A 23881-nucleotide genomic window follows, 5' to 3' on the forward strand; every position below is an offset into this window, starting at 1 on the left:
CTACTCTTGCAGACAGACCCATTTTATTCTACGATAAAGAGCTGCTCTTGTGAAACTGCTCCCTGCCTGAGGTTACTCCGTTGGATCGGCCTTGCTGGTGTTTTTCCAAGAAAGGAGTCAGAGGACCGGGAGAATAGTCTGGACTTGACACTTTGGTCATTCTCTGGCCAACAGCACACCAAGAATGGAGGACAGACTCCCACCCTGACATCTTCAGTGCCGAAACCTGGGATTCTGACGATCTCATTCACAAGGGCTCCACCCTCACAACTGAATCACCTACCCGAAGATCCTTACCTCTTAGTACTATCAAACTTGAGATTAACTTTCACCATATGAATTTTGAGGGGACACAAATATTCAGACCGTGGCAGATTGGCAGGTAGGACTGTCTGGCATCACTGCCCCAGGCTCTGGAATGTCAAGTGTCTTTCCTTCTCTTCACCCTCCTTGCTCCCCACGTAGATCCCAGTGGGGCTCAGTCAGCCCCTCAGGTCACATCTGCTCCACTGGCCCCTGCACAGGTGATCAGAGCGATCTGGCAGACACCCTACAGCAGGGGCCTGAGCTCATTAACATCAATCTCCTGTATTTCCCACTCTCCGCCTTCCAAGCATGTTGCAGGATGACACTTCCTTGCCCTCTTGCAACTCACCTAACCAGTGAGGTATGAGAAGTGATGTTTGTCACTTCAGACTAGAGCATTTAATTGGCAGATGGAGACCTCTTTCCCTCTGACAGCCTTTGAGATGGCAGCTGCTTTGTCACCCTGGGTCCTGGAGTGAGGAGACGTAGAGACCCCTGCCAGCCCTCAATGGGTATGTGCTGTGCATGAGCAATGCTTTGTGTGAGGAGCCACTGAGATGATCAGGGTGTTGCTGCAGCCTGACTTGGCCCACCCCGACCAGTACAAACCTCCGAAAAGCAAAACCAAGATGGAGCTGACACGGCATGAAGGACCTTCTGTCTCTTAGAGACCAAATGCCCAAAATGGTTATTTTTGGTGTCTGGCCCCAGCAGGGATTGGGGATGGCATTGAGTTAGCCCTTAAATGGTGCATCTGGGAGAAATCTCAAAGATAATACATCCAAACTCTCCCCTGGCTAAATGTGGAGACTGAAGCCCAGAGAAGGCAGGGACCTGACAGCATGCTCTGGTACAAGCTGGCACAAACCTGCAACAGAATCCACTTAGGGCCTCATGACTCTCATATGACAGACAGGAAGACTGAGGCCTGTGGAGTCAAAGGCAGACCCTCCATTCAGGGCTCTTCTGTACACACCCCTTCCCGCAGGCAATGTCCTCAGGCTGCTGCTCACAGAATCAGAAACGATCGTGGTCTGGCCTGGGGAGCCCTTGGCACACCTTGGCACGGGTGGCTTAGACTGCTTATTGCTTATCCAATATCCATGCTCCCCCTCTCCCTTAGCAACAGAACCTCAATAGTACCTGGCAACATGCTCAGCCAACAGACCATTTCCCAGCCTCCCATGCAGCTCTATGTGGCCATGCGATGAAATTCTCGCCACCGAGGTTGAAGTCTACGTAGGACTTTGTAGGCCTCCTGTAGGCTCAGCTGTGCATGGTGGACTCCTAGAACCCAGGCAGCTCTGTTCAAGGCCTGGCTGCAGCACTCTTGGGCTGTCTGGCCTTGGACAAGATGCTTCACTCTCTGAATCTGGGGACTGCTCTGAAGAGATGAGATCAGCTTATGCCCAGTGTACAGCAGAGCACCCGGAGGGCAGGACTCGGCAATGGCGCTCTTCCTGTTACTGGCACTCACGGTAGGGATGCACCACCCAGATCCCAGGCAGAGGGCAGGACCGCACAGCTGCTCCTCTGCACAGCCACCTTTCTCCCTTCTTCCAGGAAGGGCGCCTCCATTTCACTGGAACCAGATGACTTGTGTTTCTGTAACTTGCAGTCTTGAGGAAGTAGGGAACTAACATTACCAAATGCCAGCTGCATCCTAGGTACTTTACCCGATTAACACACCTACTCCTTAGGGTAAGCCCATAAAGCAGGCAGACGTGGAAAACTGCAGCCCAGAGGCTTAGCAATCCATGCAACGTCACACATCTGGGACTCAAACCTGACACCCCAGCCCAAGCCATCTTTTAAAGGGTCAGCCATTTAAGTTTATAACTGTGACTGGCTTCTACCAGGAGGGCATTTATCATCCCATTGTTATTTACTGAGAGCCTACTGTGTGCCAGGCACTGTGAGGCCCCTGCCATCGTGGAGCACCCATTCCTGATGGCACAGGGATTTTACCTCGCAGGCCAACTCCAGGTGACAGAGCTGCCTGCAGTGTCACGAGGATTCCGTCAGCAGGAAGGGGTGTAGCAGTTGATGACTCAGGTCTGCCATGGGTGCTGGTAGGGAGTTTCTGAGTGTGTGCTGTATACTGGCCACCCAAAGTTGGAGGACCTTTTAAGACTGTCCATACAAATAAATAACAAACGGGAACTATATCCTGGTCAGAGCATAGGTTGCAATCTTTATTTTGAAAAGATTCGCCATTGTAAGATCTAATAACTAGACCCTGCCCTCAAGAAACTTAGGGTCTAATTGGGTGGCCCAAGGCACACATGAATGCAAGATGGTTATTATTAAAGAATGGAACGGGACAGTCTGATCCAGAGTCAGAGGCAGGAGACGCTGCAGGGAAGGGGATGAGTGAGAGGCTTCCTGGGAGAGGAGCTCAGCGGATCTGGCCAGGCCAGGTGGCGGTAGCCGCACAGGCAAAGGCACAGAGACAGGACAAGTGGGCATGGTGAGGGCTCTGGCCTAGCTGAGAAGTGTCTGGGAGAACAAAGCTGAAAAGGGAACAAAGGGAGTGGACCGTGGAGGCCTCAAATGTCAGCCCTGAGAGTTTGGTCCTGACCCGGAAGCAGTAAGGAGCCGAAGAGTTTAAACATGGCTATGCCCATGTTTTATTCTGTGGCCAGAATAAAACGTCAAGAATAGGGGTAACTATGAAACCAGGGAATGAAGGGCAGGTGGGAGTTAGGGCACCCGGGCTCTATGCTGACAGGTGACCACAGGCAAGGCCCCTCACCCAGAAGGGCTCCTTCTTTCTCCACCTCCTCTAAGGCCTCTTCAGACCATGTCTGAGTGACCTGAGGGGTGTGTATGGGGGGTGGGAGTGGGGCTCATTCGGTTCAATTAGGGTCTCTATTTCCTACTTTGCTTTGGCCTAAAGTGGGTCCATCACCCCCGGTTACTTCAGCTTCAGGCCCACATGGCTCAGCCCCCACTGTGTCTCACACCTTCTGAAACAGCATGTCTCAGAAGAGAAAAGGAGGCCTTGGAGCCACCTTCCAGCTGTGTAACTTGAGAGGAATTTGCTTCCCCATGCCTCAGTTTCCCCACCTGTAGGGACAGTGTCAATCAAACTTACTTCACAGGGAAGATATGAGGAGTCACAGTGATGAGGCCTCTAAAGTGCCCAGGGCAGGATCTCTGTGCTGTTTGGGCAGTAAGTGCTCAATTAGTGGCAAATGTCTTTCTTGTTATTCTTCCTGTTACCTGTTTCCTGTGTGGGACGCTGGGCCTTAAGCGCCTCACAGGCAGGCAGAGTCTCCTCCCGGGGCTGAGCTCAGGATCTGACGCCCAAGGCTAGTGCAACTGTGCCCAGGCTGGTCACAGCGACTGTGACGTGGACCGTGACGCCCGCCTGCCTGGCCTGGCGACCAGCCCCGATACTCACCACACCCTGAGTGGGTACACTGCGTCACTCCTCACGGGCCTGCCCAGCACATGGGTCCCCAGTCCCTCCCCAGGAACCAAGGGTGACAAGCACCCTTGTCCAACCAAACCAGGATCTAAACCGAATTCCTCCTCCTTTTCTGTTGAATTTTACATAATTATTTCTGGGTGTAAGTAATACATTTAAATTTTTCAAAATTTAAAAGACACACACACAAAATGTGTTATAAAAATAAATCCCCTCCTACCCCAGAACACAGCTTAGTCCCCTCCCAGGAGACAACCAATTTGAATTCTTTGTTTAACAATTAAACTTAATTTGCTTCTCCCTTATAAAAACCGTAAGCCTTCAGAGCAAAAACTTAAAAACAAAAACCCACCATCACGTTGGAACCCATACAAAAGCACAAACTGAAAACTTCCCCTTCTATGCCACCATCCAGAGACACTCAGCATCTTAGTATATGTCTATTCACTTTTCAAAAAATGAACAAGATCAAAATCACAATATTGATTTTTCAGTATCTCACTGGTATCTCAGGAACATGTCCTCAGAGCTTCTTCCTTAAATGACTTTAATAGCTTTGTATCTTCCACAGATAACGGGCATTTGGGATTTTTAGATTTTCCTTACTAGAAGCAACATGGTGATGGGCCCCAGGACCTCAGTGTAACAAATACCTAGAAGAGGAAACGCGGGGTCACGAGGTATGACCATTTTTAAGACCCCAGATACCCATCAAACTGCCCTCAAGTCAACTGCCTTCCATCATCAGTGGGACTAGGTGTCCAATCCAAATGCCAAGTTCTTCAAAAAAAGGCAAGGAAGTCTTGGTTCATGCCCATCTCAGCAGCTGTGTGTCCCCTACCCCTACCTCCAAATGTGGACTAAGGTCAAAGACCTCCTCTGGGCCTGGTGACCTGCCTTGTTTATCCAGCCACAGGGCCTTACCTGGGCCCATCCCAGTCCAAGGTGAGTCAGCTGAACAGGGGCAGGCACCACCCTTCCCAGAGCAGGAGCCCAGCTGGTACAAGGGCCACCTTCCAGGGAGGGAAGCAGACTGTCTCAGCAGTGACTGGAGAAGGACGTGCAGCAGCACCTGGCCTCCAGGTAAGAGCTGGGCCCTGACCACATACTGGCTGGGACTGGGATGAGTGACACCTGCTCTTGCCCTGTCTCCTTCCCTCCCTGCCCTACCCTCCTAAGATTTCCCAGGCAGTTTCCTTTCAAAGTGCTTCACTGTAGGAGTGAAGTATGAACTGGAGTTTCCTCTTCTGACCTCAGCCCTTGCCAGGTTTGAGGACTGAGTGATTGTCTTCACCTAGACATCATGAGGGCCTCCAGGTTCCTTCTGACTGCCGGGGCTGTGCTCCAGGAGGTGCGACCCACACTCTGCCCCTTGAAAGGGCAGGCCCAGCTGAAAGCAGAGGCTGCAGACAGGCAAAGAGCTCAAAGGCCTCTGTCTGTTACTTCCTTCTCTGGCCTGAATATGTTCCTATCAACAGCACGGAAAAACCTGCTGGAGAACTGGGCCAGTGGCTTTACCTCTCTAAGAACTGGTTTCTTCATCTGGGGACTGGAAATAGCCCGCATGATCAGAGACCTTAAAGAGACAATGTACACATGGTGCTAGTACATGCCCTCCACACAGCAGGGTCTCAGAAAATGGGGCTAAAATGAGCCTGCTGTGTTGGGCAGGCACTGTCCTAGCTGATTCGCATACAGTGGCCCAAGCTAGTCCCAATTCTACCAACACCACCATGTCTCACCTGGGCTCCCTGCTCCCACCCTGCCCCCTACTCTATCCTGCAAACATCAGCTTGGGAGCCTGTTACAAGGGGGATCACAGCACTCTGCTGCTCAGAATTCTCCAGGGGCTCCCATCACACTAGAGTAAATGCCGCAGTCCTCCCCATGGCCTATAGGCCCTGTGGGTCTGACCCTCCTCTCACTACTTCTCCAGACTCCTCCCCACCACTCCCCTCTGAAGAAGTGACTTCAGTCTCACTGGTCAGACATTCTATTCTCCAAACACAACAGGCACTCCCACCTCAGGGCCTTTGCAAGGGTTGTGCAAAGGGTTAGGGAACTGATCTGCCCGGCCAAGTCCCCTTTCCTCCCAGGGTAGCAGGGGCCAATCACTTAATCACTGGGGGGCAGGACCGAGGTGAATCTGCACAGAGCAGGGAGGGGCATTTTCAGCTTAGCACCAGGTCCGGAATGAAACCCGGGAGAGTGAAAAGCTCTTCCCCACCCTGTCAGGCCTCTACTCAAATGCCATCCCACCAGCTAGTGAGGCTCTTCAGGACCTCCTTACACTCTTCCCTCCATCCTGCTTTGCTTTTCTCCCCAGCCCTTCCTGCCATCTGACAGAGCATACAAAGTCTCTCAGCCTGTATTTCCAGCTCCTTCCTCGAGGACAGATTTTTCTTTTGTTCACTGCTGGCACCTAGCAGGTGCTCAGTAAATATGTGTTGAATAAATAACAGCTATTATTGAATGCCTATTATGTGCTAGGTATACTGTGCTAAATGCTTTCCACACAGTTTTTTGAAAAATCTTTTAATCCCCAGATAACTGTGATGTAAGTATTGTTATCCATATTATAAAGGGAGAAAAGACATTCAAAAGGGACTTCCCCATGCTCTGTTCTCAGTCTGAACCCAGTCCTGACTCCCCCAAAGTCCTTGCTTCTCCCTGCCTCTCCTGAGCTTGGGTTTAGGAGCTTCTGCATTTCTTAGGAAGTCCACCTGTCACCAGCAGGCAGTAGCTCTGAGAGGAGGGGGTGTGTGCTGGTGGCCTAGCAACAGCCTCTTCCCTTCCAACTCACCATATTCCTGGGCTAATTTGGCCTTCCAGGAGCTATTCCTCTGACACTCTAACCCACGCTTCCCTCCCGCACACTGTCTTGTAAAAGACGGATGAGTTGTCCACAGGAACAAGTGGGAGTCCCACAGCTTCAGCTGTTTGGAAAGCGTTCCAAAGGACTGTTCTCATTCTAGGTTCAAAGCTTGGGCCTGAAGACCCCTTTTCAGCCCTGCTGATATCCAAGGACCTGGCTGCTTGTTTGTTGTGGGCAGTGTTACTGTTTGTATCAAAAAGTACAGAAGTTTAGGGATGGAAATCTGGAAAGTGCTGTAGGAGAGGAAAATTCCTCTGTGAGAGAAGGGTTAAGTGGATTCCTTTCCTTTCAGAGGAGCCAATTATTTGTGGGAAGTCATCAGCACAGAACTGAGCAAACTCTTCCACTGTCAGATTATAGAAATCAGGCAGTGTTTCAGTCTAACTCATTAGGACTGTGTTTTCTCTCCCTTTTTAGGCTCAGAGTTATTCTCCAGAAGACTTTCTACTTACTGATTGTAAACACAGGTGGGAATGGGAAGAAACTCTATATTTAGGTTTTCAGGCTCTCTCTTCCTTCTGGGTCTGCTTTTCCACCACGTTCAGAAACAGTAACTGGATGCCTGCTGTGTGCCAGGCACTGTGCTCAGCACTGGGGATTCAGACATGAGCCACATTCCCTAATCAGTGAGGGAGACAGGCAAACAAGCGCAGCACAGGGGAAATCCAACCCAGGAAATGCAAAAGGCTTTGCTCACAATAGGTGACTAATAAACATTTGTGGAATGAATGATGAAGAGGCAAATATATATGAGATGCTGTGGTCTAGAGAAGGGAGGCTTGCCAATCTCCATGGGTATGTGTGGGTGTGGGGATCTGGGGAAGGCTTAGAACTGAAGGAAGAAGAGTTCAACAGATGAATGAGGAGGGAGAAGGCGTGAATGGCATTTAAGTCAGAGGGAACAGCATGTGCAGGAAGCATGGAGGCATGAACTAGCGGGTTGGATTTCAGGACCAGCAAGTAGTGTGGAATGAAGGAAATGCATGGTGAGTGTGGAAGAGTGAGGAGGTGAGATTGGAGACATCAACCAGAAGTCAGGCCACAGAAATTTGAATGCCAAGTTGAAGTTTGAGGTTTATCCTGAGGGTAAGAGCTGGGTATGGCTTCAAGAGGAGGGCAAGGCAGGAGGTGAGGTAACTCCCAGATTTCTGGCTCAGCCCATGGGTGGATTTGGTGGGACTGCTATGGAGGTGCGACACAGCGAGGGAAAACAGTCCAGTCCGGATGACTGGCAAGATGTACTAAGGTCCCGAAGGGCAGCCAGACTCTCAGGCCCGGGCACCGCTATCCTTGGAATAACACTCGATTCCCACCCCCTTGAACCTCTGTCCTTGATGGCCCAGTCAGGGTCTTCTTCCTTCCTCCAGTAGGTCTTCCTAGGTTGACCTAGCCTTTCTCCTGTACCCACACACCCAACTGCCTGAGTCCCCTTTATGGGGCAGTGGGTCTGATTTCACTGTAGGAACTGATATGTCCGGCCAAGCCAAGTCCCCTTCCCAGGGTAGCAAGGGCCCAATCACTCAATCACTGTGGGGTGGGACCTGGGGTGAATCTGCGCGGAGCGGGGAGGGGCATTTTCAGCTAGGCACCGGGTCTGGAATCAAGGCCCGGAAAGAAACCCGGGAGAGTGGAAAAAAGGATGACGTCACAATGGTCGGAAACACTCAGGGACTTAAGGCGTTAGGGAAACCACAGGGAGCGGGGGGCCTCCTTTTTCCGTACGAGCAACAAGTAGCCAGGAGCGCGGCGTGTGGCCTTTTGTCCTCCTTACCAACCATAGCTGCCTTAGCGCAGACTCTTATACGTCAGGAAGGGGCGACTCTACCGCACCCGGCCGCTCCTTCGGAGGCCACAAATGGCGCTTAGAGGCCAGGGGCGTGGGATTGAGGGGGCACCAGTCGCCTTCAAAGCTCGATCTGACCCGCGCAGCCGCCAATCCGGGAAAGTGGGGGCGCGGAGCCCGACCGGACCTTCCCGTCCCTTACTCTGCTGCTTTACCTGATCTCTTTTTGTGGATGCCAGCGCCTGCTACGGGCGCCTGGAGAAAGTGTGAGTCCGGGTGGACTGCAGCAGCCCACCCGGCCAACAACCCACGCAGCGAGGCCGCCGCCATTTTCCGCTGCACAGCCGCGGGGAATCCTGGGAGGCGCCCTGAGCGAGACGCATGCGCGCTAGACGCCGCCGCGCCGCTGGGCGGGGCCTGCAGTGAAGGAGCCCACACCAGGGAGGGTGTCAGAACAGGTCCCGGTGCCTGGCGCTCAGTGGACACCCAAGTGCTTTGAATGAATAGCTGGATGTTGAATGAGACGCCAGCCATATTCGCGGGCAGGGAGCCATTCCCCACCATGTCGAGAACTGCCACAAGGCAGGCAGCTCTCCGTGTCGCTGGGTTCCGCACCCATGGATCCCGCCATCCGCGGATGGAAAATGTTAAAAAATACAATAAAAAATAACAATACAAAAATAAAAACCAATTCAAATAAAAATACAACAACTATTTGCTTAGCATTTAGATTGTATGAGGTATTATAAGTAATCTAGAGATGATTTAAAGTATATGGGAGGATGTGCTTAAGGTATATGCAAAGCTGCGCCATTTTCTATAAGGGGTTTGAGCATCCTTGGATGTTGTTGTATGTGGTTTAGGGGCGGGGAGGTTGTCCTGGAACCAATCCTGAGGAATGACTGTACCTGTATCCTGATTGCCCCAAAGGCCCAGCACCAAGTTGGAACCCAGAGACAGTGGCAGTGGTGAAATAATCTCAGACAGAGAAAGGGTGGTGTGGTCCCAGCCTGGGAGTGATTTCCAGGAAATGGATCTCTGCTTCCCTGCTCTCCTAGAGAACAGCTGCCAAAAATATAACTGCTCCACTGCTTAAATTAGAAAAATCAGGGCAGAGGTGGCCTCTTATCATCTGCCATTCATTCGTGGTCCTGGTGGCAGGGCATGCTTTTGGCAGATGGTAACTGCTGAAGACTGTCCGAAGATAAAAAAAATCTCCCAGAGTGTGTGCTCAGTGGGGATGGCCACAGGCAAAGGAGGGTCTCTTCCCCCAGGTGGCCTAAATGAGGCCAGAGCCAGAATCCTTTTCCCCACCGGAAATTCCTGTTTCTTGCACAATGGTCATTTCTGCCCCAAAGGCCAGACTGGGGCAAGAGTCTGGAACCAAGCAGGCAATATGAATCAGCGAAGGGCTGGATGGGCACCTTAGGAAACAGGAAAGCGCCCCCAGTCCTATCTAAGTGTCGGGCTGCGGCTCAGCCTGGCTGGGGGTTGCCATGCACAATTCCTGCTCTTGCCTTGCCCAATATTTTTAGTTTTTTCAGTGCAAATTAGAAATAAAGAATTTTATGTTTCTGGATTTTTAAATGTTGGCACTAATTCAAACTTTCAACAATGGAACAAGACTGTGAGAGGCAACAAAACGCATTTGGGACCTCTGGTTTTTGTTTCCATCCCAGGAAGGATACCAGGAGAAAAGTGGAGGGCCAAGCAGGGTACATTGCCTCTGGCAATATTACTGAGTTAGCCTCCATGCTAGGGGTTAGAGGTCTCACAGCCAATGAGAAGGCCCAATTCCTGCCCTCTTGGAACTCCCAATCTAATGAGGTAGACAGATAAGTAAAGAGGCAACTACAGGGGTGGTGGATAATCAACAGGAGGAAGGATGGAGCAGGGCTAGGTGGAGCACAAATCAAGGAAGGCTTCCTGCAGGAAGAATCCTCCCGTCTGAGGCTTGAAAATTATTAGGAGTTAGCCAGGCAAGGAATGAGGGGTATTCCAGATGGAGGGAATAAGACATGCAAAGGAGACATGAGAAAATTAGATCCCCATTCAGTGATCTGAAAGTAGCTCACTGTGGCTGGAGCTGAAAGTGGCAGCTGGGAGAAAGACATAAGGCAAGAAGTAAAGCTGGAGAGTTAGGCAGGCATCACAATCAAATGTATACTGGGACTCAGTGGTCTAGGTGTAAGAGACAATAGAGAATGGTGGGGACTGGGGTGCCCTGAGTCTGCTACTATTCGACTGTATCTCCTTTGCTGCAGTCCAGGGTTGCCAAAGCTTCCTATTTTTCAGGTGTAGTGGGAAATTAGATTATTAAATGCAGTGCCTTCAGTTTTTCATTTAGACCTCTAATCTGAATGTTTATGGTATAATGCATTGTCAAATAAAATCTGTTTACATCTGGCCCGAGGGCCACTGCTTCCAATCTCTGGAGGATCATGAAGGCCCTGAGAGCCACTTTCCGGCATGTTAATTCTGCGGGCAGTGCGGAGTTAGTGACTTACTTGGAGGATGTCGTGGCTCCTGGGGAGAGGCAGGGAGATGACAGAGGTCTGCACAGCATGGGATGTGGAAGAGACAGATTCGATGACAGATTAGATGGGAATGTGGGGGCAGAGGCCGAGGATGAAGCAGGGGTCGAGGCAGCAGGTGTGCAGCGAAGGGAGGGGTGGGGGATGGATGAGGAGGCCCTCAGCGCCTGTGAGTCACTCAGGGAGGTGCTGGCAGATCTGGCCCTGGGGGTGCTGGAGTCACCTCATGCCTGGCACAGCCCGCTCAGGTCCCTGTGCCACCACCAGGCATTCCTTTATCATGTGCCCTGCTGCATGTGGGCTCAGTGGGGTGAATAGGACACAACTTGACCCCATGGAACTGCAATCCAGCCAGGAAGACAGACAGGACAATGGATGAGTTGAGGCAGGAGGCTGGCCCTGCACTGTCCTAGGGGACAGGGCCCTGCCTGGGAAGGCAGTGACCTCATTGCCAGGGAGCCAGGGGGTCAGGGGAGGCCTGTCCCGCAGGAACTGAGAGTGACAAAAATGTGTGGAGTGGACTGCCCCAGTGAAGGCCTGGAGGTGTGACAGAGCCAGCGGTTAGTGGGCAAGGGAAAGAATCCAGAAAGACAAACTACACCCCACACACACAGTTTATCCGGGAAGGAAATAAACTGTTTCTCGAGAGGCAATAATTACTTTGAATTTCTCTGGGCACCTTGCTTGGAATCCCTGCTGATTCTCTGCTGGGACAGTGAGGTGCCGGCAGCTGTCCATGGTGCCCCTCCCTCCCCACTCCCTCTTGCCTCTGGAGCAGTGCCCTGTTTGCCCTGTTGGGTGTTTAAATTCTGCTACAGTTTGTGTGTGTGTTTATGAATTTCCTTTGGTCTGACTGCGTCGTGGCCGAGATAACAAGGCGACTGTGAGTTCAGCAGTGGGTGGTCGATAGCAGAGCCCACATACCCAGAGGGGAGCAAGGGTGTGGCAGGGCGATTCTGGATGCCCTGTGGCCTTTGTGTTTTCATATTAAGTCCCAATCCACTTGCTGCTGTGGGACGATGTTGTGCAAAGCGGGACTTAGGCCTGGTATGCAGCAGGCCCTCAGTACACACCGGGATCGAAGTTAGATCTTGAGTGACCATTAGCTTGTCTGACCTTTGAAACAGGGCAGGGAAGAATATGCCCCATGATCCTGCCTTTCCTGGCCAGCATGTCCTGGGTGGTCCCCTGGGCCTGAGTTCTAAAGCCCAGAGTCAGTTGATGGGATGGAATTTTGCACATGGAGACCATAGGCTTGGAAACCAGACAGATGGTTCAATTCCATCTCCCTCATCTCTAAACTGGGGACGATAATAGCTCCTAAGATCTTTCTCATGTCGGAGAGTGCTGCACTGCACGTATGGGCAGGAGGAGGATGTCTGAGCCTCTTCTCAAGAAGGCAAGATGGCATCCTCATCCTTCCTCACCCTTTGCACTCTACAGGGTGCTCCCAGGAGCAGCCATGTCCACCCTGTACCCGTCACTGGAGGACCTAAAGGTGGACCGAGCCATTCAGGTAAGCTGCCAGGCCCTGTTAGCCTGGGCTCCCCGATGGGGGACTTGGGGATTGCCCCAGGGATAACTCAGGGAGGCTTACCCTGGAAGGTGCCAGGTATTGGGGACCCCTGGGCATTCCAGGTAGGCCCCAGGGCATGTAGGTCCCCACGGCAGGGCCGGCTAGGCAGAGAAGGTGTCCAGAGGCCAAGCCAGTGGCTTTACAGCAGGGATGGAAAAGAGCTGCTTTGTCCCACTCTGTCCCAGGGCTTCCTCCCTCTGGGACAGGTAGGCCCCATGCTCTAGGGCAGGCTTTCAGAAGAAACCCAGTGGACATGGGGTTTGGGCTGCTCAGTCCCCAAAACCCCTTCCTCCCTCCCTCCATCCCACCGCCCTGTGGTCCCAGTAGGTTTTGAGAATTTAGGACTTTTCACCTGAGAACTTGCTCGGGAGGTGGGCTTTGATGTTCTGCCTATCACAGGCAGTAAACAGGTCATGGCATTTGGTGGAGTGTGGACCCCCGGTGAACCTCCTCTTGGAAAGAACCACATCTGCAGAAGCCACATTTACCTACGACCTTGAGCATTGAGGGTTCATGTACACCCCTGGGCTCATCCTAAAGCCAGTGCCCACAGCCCTGGCCTCAGGGAGCCCCAGGCTCCAGGGGTTGCTGGGCCTGACTACAGCTGACCGGCACTCCCTGCCCCTCCCCAGGCCCAGGCCCGAGCCGCACCCAGGATGCCCGCCCTGCCAGCCCAGAGGGCAGCCGTCGCCCCGCCTGCAGGTGAGTGAGCTGGGGTGGGCGCCCCTGGCTGAGAGTGGCTGGTGCCCAGCCCCTTCGGGGCAGAGGTCACCAGGGCAGCATGGTGGCGCCAAAGCTGCGGGGGGCTCTGGGGCCATGGATTCTACGTGGTGGGAGGAGAGGACCCAGGCTTCCAGCTGCCACCTACCTCTCACCACCTGGGTGACCTGGGCTGTGTCACCTTGCCTCCCAGGGCCTTTGCCTATGCTGCTCCCCTCTCTCCTTCCCTGCCTGGTGAGCTCCTATTTATCCCTCCAAACCCAGCACGGACAGGTGGGAAAGCCATGGCTTCTCCGATGCCCTCAGCAAGGCTGCCTTAAGAGCATGATGTCACCTGTGGGGCCTCTCTCTATATAAACAATTTGAGTCACCTCAAATCAGCATGTCAGCACCATTCTGGTGACCCACTCTCATGTGATCCCAGGAATGAAACATCACACCGGTCAGAGGGAGAGGGCCAGGCCCTCCCTGCTGGAACTGGGGCTGGCCCAGGGTGAGAGGGGAATGGGGGAAGAAGGGGTAGCAGATAGAGCATCAGAGAGAGAAGGGGCCAGAACCCACCTGTCTTAGTCTGCTCGGGCTGCCATAACAAAATACCATAGGCTGGGGCTTAAACAATAGACATTTATATTCTTACAGTTCTGGAGGCAGAAAGCCCAAGATTTAGGTTCTGGCCAATTTGCTTTCTGGTGAGGGCTCTCCTTCTGGCTTGCAGACGGCCTCCTGCTGGGTGAGTCCTCACATGGCCTTTCCTCAGTGCCTCTGTGTGATTGAGAGAGAGGACACACAAACTTGCTACTGTCTCTTACAAGGATGCTAATCGTATGGGATTAGGGCCCCACACTTATGAACTCATTTAACCTGAATTATTTCCTTAGAGGCTCTATCTCCAAATACGGCCACACCGGGGGTTGGGGCTTCAACATAAGAACTTTGTGGGGACACAGACATTCAGATGGTAATATTCCCCAGACAGCATTGCTGGTCCTGGCAGTTCCCATGCACCAGAAGGGAAGTAGAGGTTTCTGGGAAGGTACTCACAGGTGCAGGCTGGGGCAGGGCCTGCTTGCCGGGCGGTGCTGGCCCTGAGGACACAGCCCCAACTTTTCTGGCCATTTCTGAGTGCTGGCCTCTCACCTGCCACTGTGGGTGGGCTTTATGCACATTTCGCCCTCACCATATCACTTGAGGGGGACACTGGGGAAACTGGCTTGGTGAAGGCAGTAGCTCCCTGCCCGTCATGCTACCACGTGAGGCTCTGTAGGGCGACCAGGATGTTTGCAGCCCCTAGAGTAGCTCATGGCAGTCGTGATTCTGGTCCCACAGTAGCAAACCTGAACTCAGACCCAGCCCCTCCCCTCCCCTCCCCTCCCCTCCCCTTCCCTCCCCTCCCCTCCCCTCCCCTCTCCTCCCCTCCCCTCCCCTCCCCTGCCCTCCCCCTGCCCTCTCCTCCCCTCCCCTCCCCTCCCCTCCCCTGCCCTCTCTTCCCCTCTCCTCCTCTCCCCTCCCCTCCCCTCCCCTCCCCTCCCCTCCCCTGCCCTCCCCCTGCCCTCTCCTCCCCTCCCCTCCCCTCCCCTCTCCTCCCCTCTCCTCCCCTCTCCTCCCCTCTCCTCCCCTCTCCTCCTCACCATGCAGGAGCTGCCCTTGGTCAGAGGCCCGCCTCCTGCACTGGGGTGGGGGGTGGGTGGGTGGGGGTGGGGTGTTAGTGCCACATGAAGTCAGCAGAGTTGGATACCAAAGTGGTGCATGAGGGACTCGTGTCCCATGCTGCTCCTGGACAAAGGCAGACAGACCCCTTGCACCTCGGGTCTTCTGAGGCGTGTTCCTGGGGATACGCTGTGTTCTTGGAAATGAGCACATGCCCAGGGACCTTTCTCAATAAAAATGAGCAGCCACCAGGAGCCAGGCAGGTATGGTGAGACACATGCCCCTGAGTGACACCTTTCTTTTTCCTTCCTTCCTTCCCATCAGTTTTGTACCCAAACCTGGCGGAACTGGAAAGCTATATGGGTCTTTCCCTCTCCAGCCAAGAAGTCCAGCAGAGCCTGCCTCAGACTCCAGCAGGTCACAGCGTAGGTATTCGTCCCCTGCCTACTGCAGGTGCAGAATGTCTCAACCCTCCTCCTTCTTGGTCCTGCCATTTGAACAGACTCCCTCTCTCCATGCGTCTGAATCTCCTCTTTCCCCAGCATTTCCGTGGCTCAGTTTCTTGATGGCACTTTGCATTTTGAGCCTTCATGAAAAGCGCTGTGGGCTTTCATGGCTTCACGTCTTCCCACAGGCCTTGGGGCCGGAGGGCCAGGGCCCGCCTTTTGACCTCTGGCCTGAGCCTGCTGGAGGAGGAGGGAGGACATTAAAGCCAGCCTGAGCCTGGAGCATCTAGTGCAGGGCTGCCTCGGACAGGCAGAGCCGAGAGGGCAGGAGCTTGTCACTCAGCTCTGGTCCTGAGTGATAAGGCTTGATTGAATAAAAAGGCTTGATTCCTGCCTTCCATGGCTTTGGGGAGCAAAATAAACTGTAACAGAAATACTTGCCCCAAATCTTACTAAGGCCAGAGGATTTCATGCAACTGATGGAAGTGACAACTGAGAACTGCCACAGCCACATACAAAGCCACTGGCAAATGAGAATCCGACAGGGCCAAGTGGACAAGGATGAGGCCATGTGGGGCCCTGAGAAGAACTGGGGACACTCTGGGTGTTTCTCCACAATGACCCCTTCGCTGGTCATGCTGTGAGATACAAACACGAGGCAAAGAAGCTCACACTGTAGCCAGCTCAACTTTAATCATTTTTTATTCCAATAATTAAGACATAAATGCATTCAACCTAAATTTTGATAAAAAAAAAACATAAGATGGGAAATGCATTTTTATAATTAAAATTTTTTTCATGGCTTTTAACTTTTTTTTTTTTTTTGAGACAGAGTCTCGCTTTGTTGCCCAGGCTAGAGTGAGTGCGGTGGCGTCAGCCTAGCTCACAGCAACCTCAAACTCCTGGGCTCCAGTGATCCTTCTGCCTCAGCCTCCCGGGTAGCTGGGACTACAGGCATGCACCACCATGCCCGGCTAATTTTTTTTTATATATATATCAGTTGGCCAATTAATTTCTTTCTATTTATAGTAGAGACGGGGTCTCGCTCTTGCTCAGGCTGGTTTTGAACTCCTGACCTTGAGCAATCCGCCCGCCTCGGCCTCCCAAGAGCTAGGATTACAGGCGTGAGCCACAGCGCCCGGCCTTAACTTTTTGTTTTACATAGTAATAACAGGAATTTGCAAAGAGAGTGCAGAGAAGTCCCTTGTAATCTTCACCCAGTTTCCTCAATGATTACATCTCACATCACTACAGTACAGCATCAGGGCCCGGAGTTTTACACTGGCACAATGTGTGTCTGTAGTTCTGTGCCATCTTATCAAGTGTGTAGATTCATGTCACCACAAAGATCTCCCTCAGCGGCCCCGTTATAGTCATACCCTCCCCTGGCAACCATCGCTATAGTTTTGTCATTGCAGATTATTATTTTTTTTTTAATTTTTTTTCTAGATACTAATAAGGCAGAGAACATTGCAGATTATTTTATGAGTAAAATCATATGGTATCTGACCTTTTGAGGTTGGCTTTTCTCAGTCAGCATAATCTGGGTTGTCCTGTGTATCAAGTGTGTTCCTTTTCATTGCTGAGTTGTAGTCCACAGTGTGAACATATGAGGGTTTGTTTAACCTGTTGAGGGACACTTCCATTGTTTTCAGTGTTGGCTATTATAAGCAAGCCGTTTGTATATAGGTTTTTGTATGGACATAAGTTTTCATTTCTCTGGAATAAATGCCTGAAGTGCAATGACTAGGTCATATAAGTCTATGTCAAACTATTTTCTTTTTTTTTAAATTTAATTAATTTTTACATTTTATTTTTTTAAATTTAATTTAATTTTTTTTTACTTTCAGAGATAGCAGTGGAGAATGTCAAACTATTTTCTAGAGTGGCTGTACCACGTTACTTTCCTTCCAGCAATGCATGAGTTCTCCAGTTTGTTCACATCCTCGCCAGCATTGGGTGTTATCACTATTTTTAATTTTAGCCATTATGATAGGTGTATAGTGAGGGCTCATAGTGGTTTAACTTGCATTTCCCTAATGGCTAGTGATGTGGAACATCTTGTTATGAGCTTGTTTACCATCTGTATATTCATTCTTTTTGGTAAAATATTTCTTCATGTCTTTTTTTCCATTTTCTAATTGGATTGTTCGTAGGTTTTTTGTTTTTTTAAAGGCAAGTTTTGGGAGTTCTTTATACATTCTGAAGTCCTTTGTTGGATGTTTGCAAATATTTTCTCCCAGTCTATAGCTTAGCTTTTCATCTTTTAACAGGGTCTTTTGCAGACCAAAAGTTTCTTATTTTGATGAGGTCCAATTTATTGAAATCTTTTCTTTTGTGGGTCATACTTTGGAAAGAAATTGTTAGCAAGCCCTAGGTCCTGAAGATTTTCTGCTTCATGTTCCTCTAAAATTGCTATTGTTGTATGTATATCTCACATTAAAATTTATGATTGAATTTGAGTTAATTTTTGTATAAGTTTTGAAGTTTAGGTCTAGGTTCATATTTTTGCCCATGGTTATTCAATTGCTCCAGTGCTATTTGTTGAAAAGACTCTTGCACCTCTGTGAAAAATCAGTTGGTCCTACTTGTTTGAGGCTATTTCTGGATTTCTGGATTTTGTTCCACTGAGCTTTGTGTCTCTCCCTCTGCCAATACCACACTGGCCTGCTTATTGTAGCTATATGTGTCTTGAAATTTGGGAGAGTGAGTCCTCTCACTTTATGCTTCTTGTCAGAATTGTTCCAGCTATTCTAATTCTTTGTCTTTTCATACAAAGTTATAATTAGCCTTACCTGCATCTATAAAGCATCTTTTGGAGATTTTGATAGAAACCGTGTTTTAGCCACATATCAATTTGGGGACAATTTACTAGTTCTTTCAAACCATGAATACAGAAGATCTTCCATTTATTTAGCTCTTCTTTGATATCTTTTTATCAGTATTTTGTCATTTTCAGCATACAGTTTCTGTACATGTTTTCTTTTTTTTAAAATTTTTTTTTTTTTTTAAATTTTTTTTTTTTTTTTTTGAGACAGAGTCTCGCTTTGTTGCCCAGGCTAGAGTGAGTGCCGTGGCGTCAGCCTAGCTCACAGCAACCTCAAACTCCTGGGCACGAGTGATCCTCCTGCCTCAGCCTCCCGAGTAGCTGGGACTACAGGCATGCACCACCATGCCCGGCTAATTTTTTTTTTTTTATATATATATATCAGTTGGCCAATTAATTTCTTTCTATTTATAGTAGAGACGGGGTCTCGCTCTTGCTCAGGCTGGTTTTGAACTCCTGACCTTGAGCAATCCGCCCGCCTCGGCCTCCCAAGAGCTAGGATTACAGGCGTGAGCCACAGCGCCCGGCCTCTGTACATGTTTTCTTAGAGTTACATCTAAGTATTTTCTTTTTTTTGAGTAATTATAAATGGTATTGTATTTTAAATTTCAGTTTCCACGTGTTCATTGTTAATATATAGAAATACAATTGATTTTTTATGTTGATCTTGTATCCTATGGCCTTACTGAACTCATTTATTAGATCTAGGAGTTTATTTGTAGATTCCTTGGGATTTTCTAGTAGATCATCATGTCGTCTGTAAATAGGGACAGTTTTATTTCTTCTTTTCTGAGTCGTATGCATTTTTCCCTTTTCTTGCCTTATTGCGCTGGCTAGATCTTCCAGCACTGTGTCAATAGTAGCGGTGAGAGTGGACATCCTTGCCTGTTCTGCATCTTAGGGAGAAGCATTCATTAATTTTTATACTTTTGGCTTAATTTTTTTTCAAGACAAAAATCAAATCGAGCCCTTTTATCCCCCACTACTCACTACTTACTGTGATTTTTTTTTCTATTTTACGTGGATTTTAAAAGGGTCTTTTCCTGCTGTCAAAATGGGGGTTCCCTTCCTGAATCCCAAACACCCTCCCCGTTGCCCTGGCTTTTTGGAGGCATGGACTTTGACGCCCCCTAGTGGCTTCATGGAGCTACGTCCCCTCTCGGCCCCTGCGTAGATGAGTGTGGTCTGGGGACGGGGTTGGCTGAGGGACCCGGGCCGGCTGTCCTCCTTTCCCCATCCATTCGCCCACCCCAGCGACCCCTGAGGCACAAGGTCCCAGGAGCCGGGCTGACCCCTGCTCCCCTGTCGTTTGCAGACGGCGGTCTCCGGCCCCTGTCCCGGCCAGGTGGTGGCACCGCTGACCGGGGACAGCCTGGGCGTGCGGCGTGCGGAGATCAGGCCTGGGGTGCGCGAGATCCACCTGTGCAAGGACGAGCGCGGCAAGACTGGGCTGCGACTGCGGGCCATCGACAAGGTGGGCGGGGCCTGGCGGGAAGAGGAGCCCACTCCCACCCCGCCTGCACTTGCTGCCCCGCCGCAGTCACCCACCAGCCGGACAGGGGACAGTGCTGGACGGGGCGGGGGCCCTTCCCCTGCACGGAGTCAGATCCCACCCATTCCCCCAAGTAAGGCAGGTGCAGAGCAGGCACCTGCGCCCTAAGGCAGGCTTTTCCTCCCCATCTCTCCTCCCCCAAGCCCCAGGGCTGGTGCTGGGTTACAGCGCATACCCTCTGCGGGTCGGCCCGCCTTCCGGGGCTCCTGTCTCTCGAGCTGCCCTTCCCCTCCTGCCCCCAACCTGCCCCTCACCTGCCCCTCACCTGCCCCGGATCTGGTTCCCAGGAAGAGCTCAGAAGCCGGACGCTTTGGCGAGAGGTGGTACAGTAGAGTACAGTTGTAGTGCAGCCTCTGGCCGGGGCTGAAACCTTGACTCACCTCCTTGCTAGCTGTGTGTCCTAGAAAAGGGGGGAACCATGGCGCCTGCCGTGCAGAGCTGCAGCCTAGCACCCTGTGGGCTCCCGGAGTATCAGGGGAAAACAGGAGCTCGGAGGACGGACCTGGGCTCAGAGTGGGCAAGGACGCTGACTCTGGGGCCCGGCCTCCCCCAGGGGCTCTTTGTGCAGCTGGTCCAGGCCAACACCCCTTCATCCCTGGTGGGGCTGCGCTTTGGGGACCAGATCCTGCAGATTGACGGGCGTGACTGTGCCGGGTGGAGCACGGACAAAGCCCATCGGGCGGTGAAAAGGGCATCGGCTGAGAAGATTGTCATGATTGTTCGGGACAGGTAAGTACCAGACCCAAGGAGCCTCTCTGTCCGACCCCAGCCGTGTCCCCAGCTGGCTCACTGTCCCTCTCTGGCAGGCCATTCCAGCGGACTGTCACCATGCACAAGGACAGCTCGGGCCAGGTTGGCTTTAACATCAAGAAGGGGAAGGTTGTCTCTGTGGTCAAAGGCAGCTCTGCGGCCTGCAACGGGCTCCTCACCAACCACTACGTGTGCGAGGTGAACGGGCAGAACGTCATCGGGCTGAAGGTAGGTGGGGCACACCAGGGCCTGAGGGCACTGCTGGGTGGTGGCGGGCAGGCTCAGGTCTGTGGGCAGCTGCAGCCCCTGCCCAAGAGTCAGCTTCCTCGTCCTACAGTTGCCGTGAGGGTTCAGTAAGACAGTACACCCAGAGCTCTGAGCACCGTGCCGGGCACATAGTAAATGCTCAATAAATATTAGCTATTGCTCCGCACACATGGAGGCCAGAGGCGTGACGGAATGAGGGATGTGACGATGTGTTGAGGACATGAGCACCCATGGCTTCTGGCCATACAGACTCCTCCTTGTTCCGTGTGGCACTTCTGTATGTATATTGGATCAAGTTCAGCAACAGGAATATTTTAGAAAATTGTCATTCAGAAATCCAGTTCTGACCTTTATTCATTTTTCAAGGCGGTATGTGTGGTGTGTTTTATATTTAACAAAGAAGAAGCAAGTAGTCTAGGATCGGTGGACATGAAATGAGGGCTGGGTATCTTCAGAGAATTGGTCCCAGAACAAGTGAAGGTGGCTTTATCCTGACTTGATGCCACTTGGACCAAGAGTGGTTCTCGATCCGAGCTGTGCTGTAGAGCGAGAGCCCCTTCCTCCTGCACGCAGAGCTTCGGAGCCCAGCAGACGTGGTCTGGGCGGTGGCAGATGGTCTTTTACGCCAGCTCTCTGCTCCCCTGACAAGGGCCATCACCGTGCCATTCCCGTCACTTGTCTGCTTCCTTGTGCCTGACAACCCCCAACCTTCCTGGGAGGCTTGTTCTGGTGGCTCGTGACCGTTGTGATCAGCAGCTTCTTCTAATATGTGCCTAAGGTCCCTCCTGCTGCATCCTCTCCCCTTCCTCTGGGATCACACAGGACGATCCAAAGGAAACCCATTGTACTTAAACGTTGAGGACAGTAATACCAAATCTGAGTGGATGGAGCTTTCAGAGATGAATGAGCTTGCTCCTTGCAAAGCATTACAGTGCTTTGATCTTAACTATTCTGAAGAACAGTCCATCTAAGATCTGATCCTCTCATCTCCACTGGTGGCCCAAGGCATCACTGTGAACTTGTCAGTGACTCTACAGAACCGTGGGGTTGTGAAGCTCTTCGGGACTGGGTTTGTCCTTTTGCTGCATGGCTCCAGACAGCTGTGCTTCCTGAGCTCATTTATCTTTTCCGAGTTTATTTATTTCCACCTGTGGCCATCACTAGTCCTATCTAGCACATCTCCCATTTATTCTGGATCAACTAAGGAAACACACAATCAGATTATATGTATGTGTAAAGTAAAAGTCACTAGAGTCTGAGTAAGGGCCAGAGGCTCTTCTATGGCCCTAGCTTGAGCGTTTGGACCATCTAGAAACTTTTAGTTTCGTGTTCTCACCATGATCTAAGTGGTGCCTGCAAGGTTTTCTCTTGTTACCAGTCCACCAGATGTAAGAGGAAGAGGACCCCTGTGGCCCTGGCTCAGGCTGGCAGCCAGCAGGAGCCAGAGCGTGGGAGGGTGTGCCTGTCTCCCACTGGATGGTTATTCTCTGTGCTTTGGGGCCAAAACCCAAGTTGACTGGGGCCAGGGAGATGGGATAGAAAACATGGGCTTGGTGAGTCTCTGGGAGCCCTTGCTTCCCCAGAGAATCACATTTACGAGCCCCTAATGTGTCACAGCTGGCCTTCAAGGTGAGGGTGGGGAGTGGCACTCATTTGACCAAGGAGATCCTCAAGTGGCAGGTGCACGTTCTTGCTCAGGCACAATGCACCTGGGTGTTGCCTGGGGCCTCCCCTGACAGGCAGTCCCGTCCCTGTGGTCAGGTGTCAGTGGTGTCCTCCAGCAGTGGCCACACTGGCCCCTCCACAGAGGGGGCTGCAGAGTTGCCCCTGGCCACTAGTCCCCAGTCCCCAGGGTGACCACTTACTTGCCTCTCCTCCAGGATAAAGAGATCACAGAGATTCTGGCCACCGCCGGGAATGTCATCACCCTGACCGTTATCCCCACTGTGATCTACGAGCACATGGTCAAAAAGTAAGGCTACACCACTCCTCTGCTTGCCCTCACCACTCTACCTCCTGGGGCGCACCTGGGCTTGGCCTTCCTCATCCTCCCCTCCCCCTCCCTCCCTCTAAGGGGGTTGGTGGCCTCAGGTGACTGGGAAGTTTTAGAACTGGGAGTGAAGGCCCACATGGGATGCACAGGCTTGGGGTGGGGGAGGGGGCTTGCACAGAGAAGGAGCTGGAAGTTTTGGTCACTGTTGTTGCTGTATCCAGGTTGTCCCCGACACTGCTCCACCACACCATGGACCACTCCATCCCAGACGTCTGAAGCCACAAGAGGGCAGCACCGGCCCTCCCGCCCTCCACAGCAAAGGGCAGCCGGCCTGGGCCTGGGGTCAGGCTGTCTCCAGGGGGCGTGTTCCAGGTGGGTGGACATCGGATGGCGAGGTCTGTCATTTATACACACTGGTCTCCTGGGAGCCTCAGTCTCTAGCTGGGCCGAGGCTCAGGCAGGGCCCAAGGGCAGCCGATTCTTTGTGCTGGTTTACATGCTGGGCACGTAGGCAGGCCGGCTAAACACTTCTTAAAGTTGCAACTGGGTCCCTTTCAAGAATTTGCCTGTAGCAGGAAAACATTACACATTTTCAGAGAACAGAACTACATTCTGAGAACGTTTTCTTTGCCTTCACTTTGTCACAGACTGTACAAAGTTATAACCCTTACTGTCTTTTGAATAAAGATTTGATTTTAAACAAAACCCCTTCCACAGGAATTGAAAACTCTGGAATCCTTGATCCTATGACATGCCAGGGCTGGTTTTCTTTTAAACAGTGGTGAGACTAAAGCCTTTTCTACAGATCACCTCTGAGAGCCATGCTGTAGCTCTGCCTGCGTCCCATACCGCCTGGCAGTCTGGCGCAGGGATGACAGCTTGGGGCCAGGGGCAGTGGCACTGGTGGAGGGGCCCCGGCTTTAGGCCACCCTGCTGCATGGCTGCGGCTGCTTCTGCAAAGTGGGCGTGAGAACCCACTTCAGGGGATGTTGGGAGGATGAAATGCGATGTGCTTACAGGGCCCAGTGGGGTCTGACACCCAGGGGAGGGGGGTGCTTCCAGACCCCGTGCCTGACCCCAGGAGGGCGGTGGACCCCAGCAGAGCCCAGCAGGCTGAGTCGGCGCGCAGCTCCCCGCCTCCCTCTGCGCTGGAGAAGATCGCTGCCCCCTGG

At 51.9% G+C, this 23881-nt stretch overlaps 1 protein-coding gene and 1 long non-coding RNA gene across 2 annotated transcripts in view; one reads left to right on the forward strand and one right to left on the reverse strand.

Moving 5' to 3' along the window:
• The window catches only part of LOC142876879 (uncharacterized), a 49939-nt gene extending 41333 nt beyond the window's left edge, over window positions 1-8606 (reverse strand). Inside the window, exon 1 of the long non-coding RNA XR_012923724.1 lies at window positions 1450-8606. This is a non-coding gene — a long non-coding RNA (uncharacterized LOC142876879). The remainder of the gene's footprint in view (window positions 1-1449) is intronic.
• On the forward strand, window positions 7480-23409 carry SDCBP2 (syndecan binding protein 2). The gene is made up of 9 exons (XM_012754902.3): window positions 7480-7600; window positions 12375-12447; window positions 13140-13209; window positions 15199-15299; window positions 19463-19621; window positions 20253-20428; window positions 20506-20677; window positions 22597-22688; window positions 22931-23409. Exons 2-9 carry the CDS (start codon window positions 12394-12396, stop codon window positions 22983-22985), a joined length of 879 nt encoding a protein of 292 aa, XP_012610356.1. The 5' UTR covers window positions 7480-7600; window positions 12375-12393; the 3' UTR covers window positions 22986-23409.
• Window positions 23410-23881: the final 472 nt, after the last annotated feature.

Source organism: Microcebus murinus, chromosome 16, assembly GCF_040939455.1.
Source record: "Microcebus murinus isolate Inina chromosome 16, M.murinus_Inina_mat1.0, whole genome shotgun sequence".
In the NCBI taxonomy this organism is placed as follows: Eukaryota; Metazoa; Chordata; class Mammalia; order Primates; family Cheirogaleidae; genus Microcebus; species Microcebus murinus.

Bases quoted from the DNA above. Each gene is read 5' to 3' on its own strand.
- SDCBP2 (XM_012754902.3), top strand. From the start codon at position 12,394: ATGTCCACCCTGTACCCGTCACTGGAGGACCTAAAGGTGGACCGAGCC. The intron at 12,448-13,139 runs GTAAGCTGCCAG...GCCCCTCCCCAG, and splicing joins AGGTGGACCGAGCCATTCAG to GCCCAGGCCCGAGCCGCACC. The intron at 22,689-22,930 runs GTAAGGCTACAC...TGCTGTATCCAG, and splicing joins TACGAGCACATGGTCAAAAA to GTTGTCCCCGACACTGCTCC.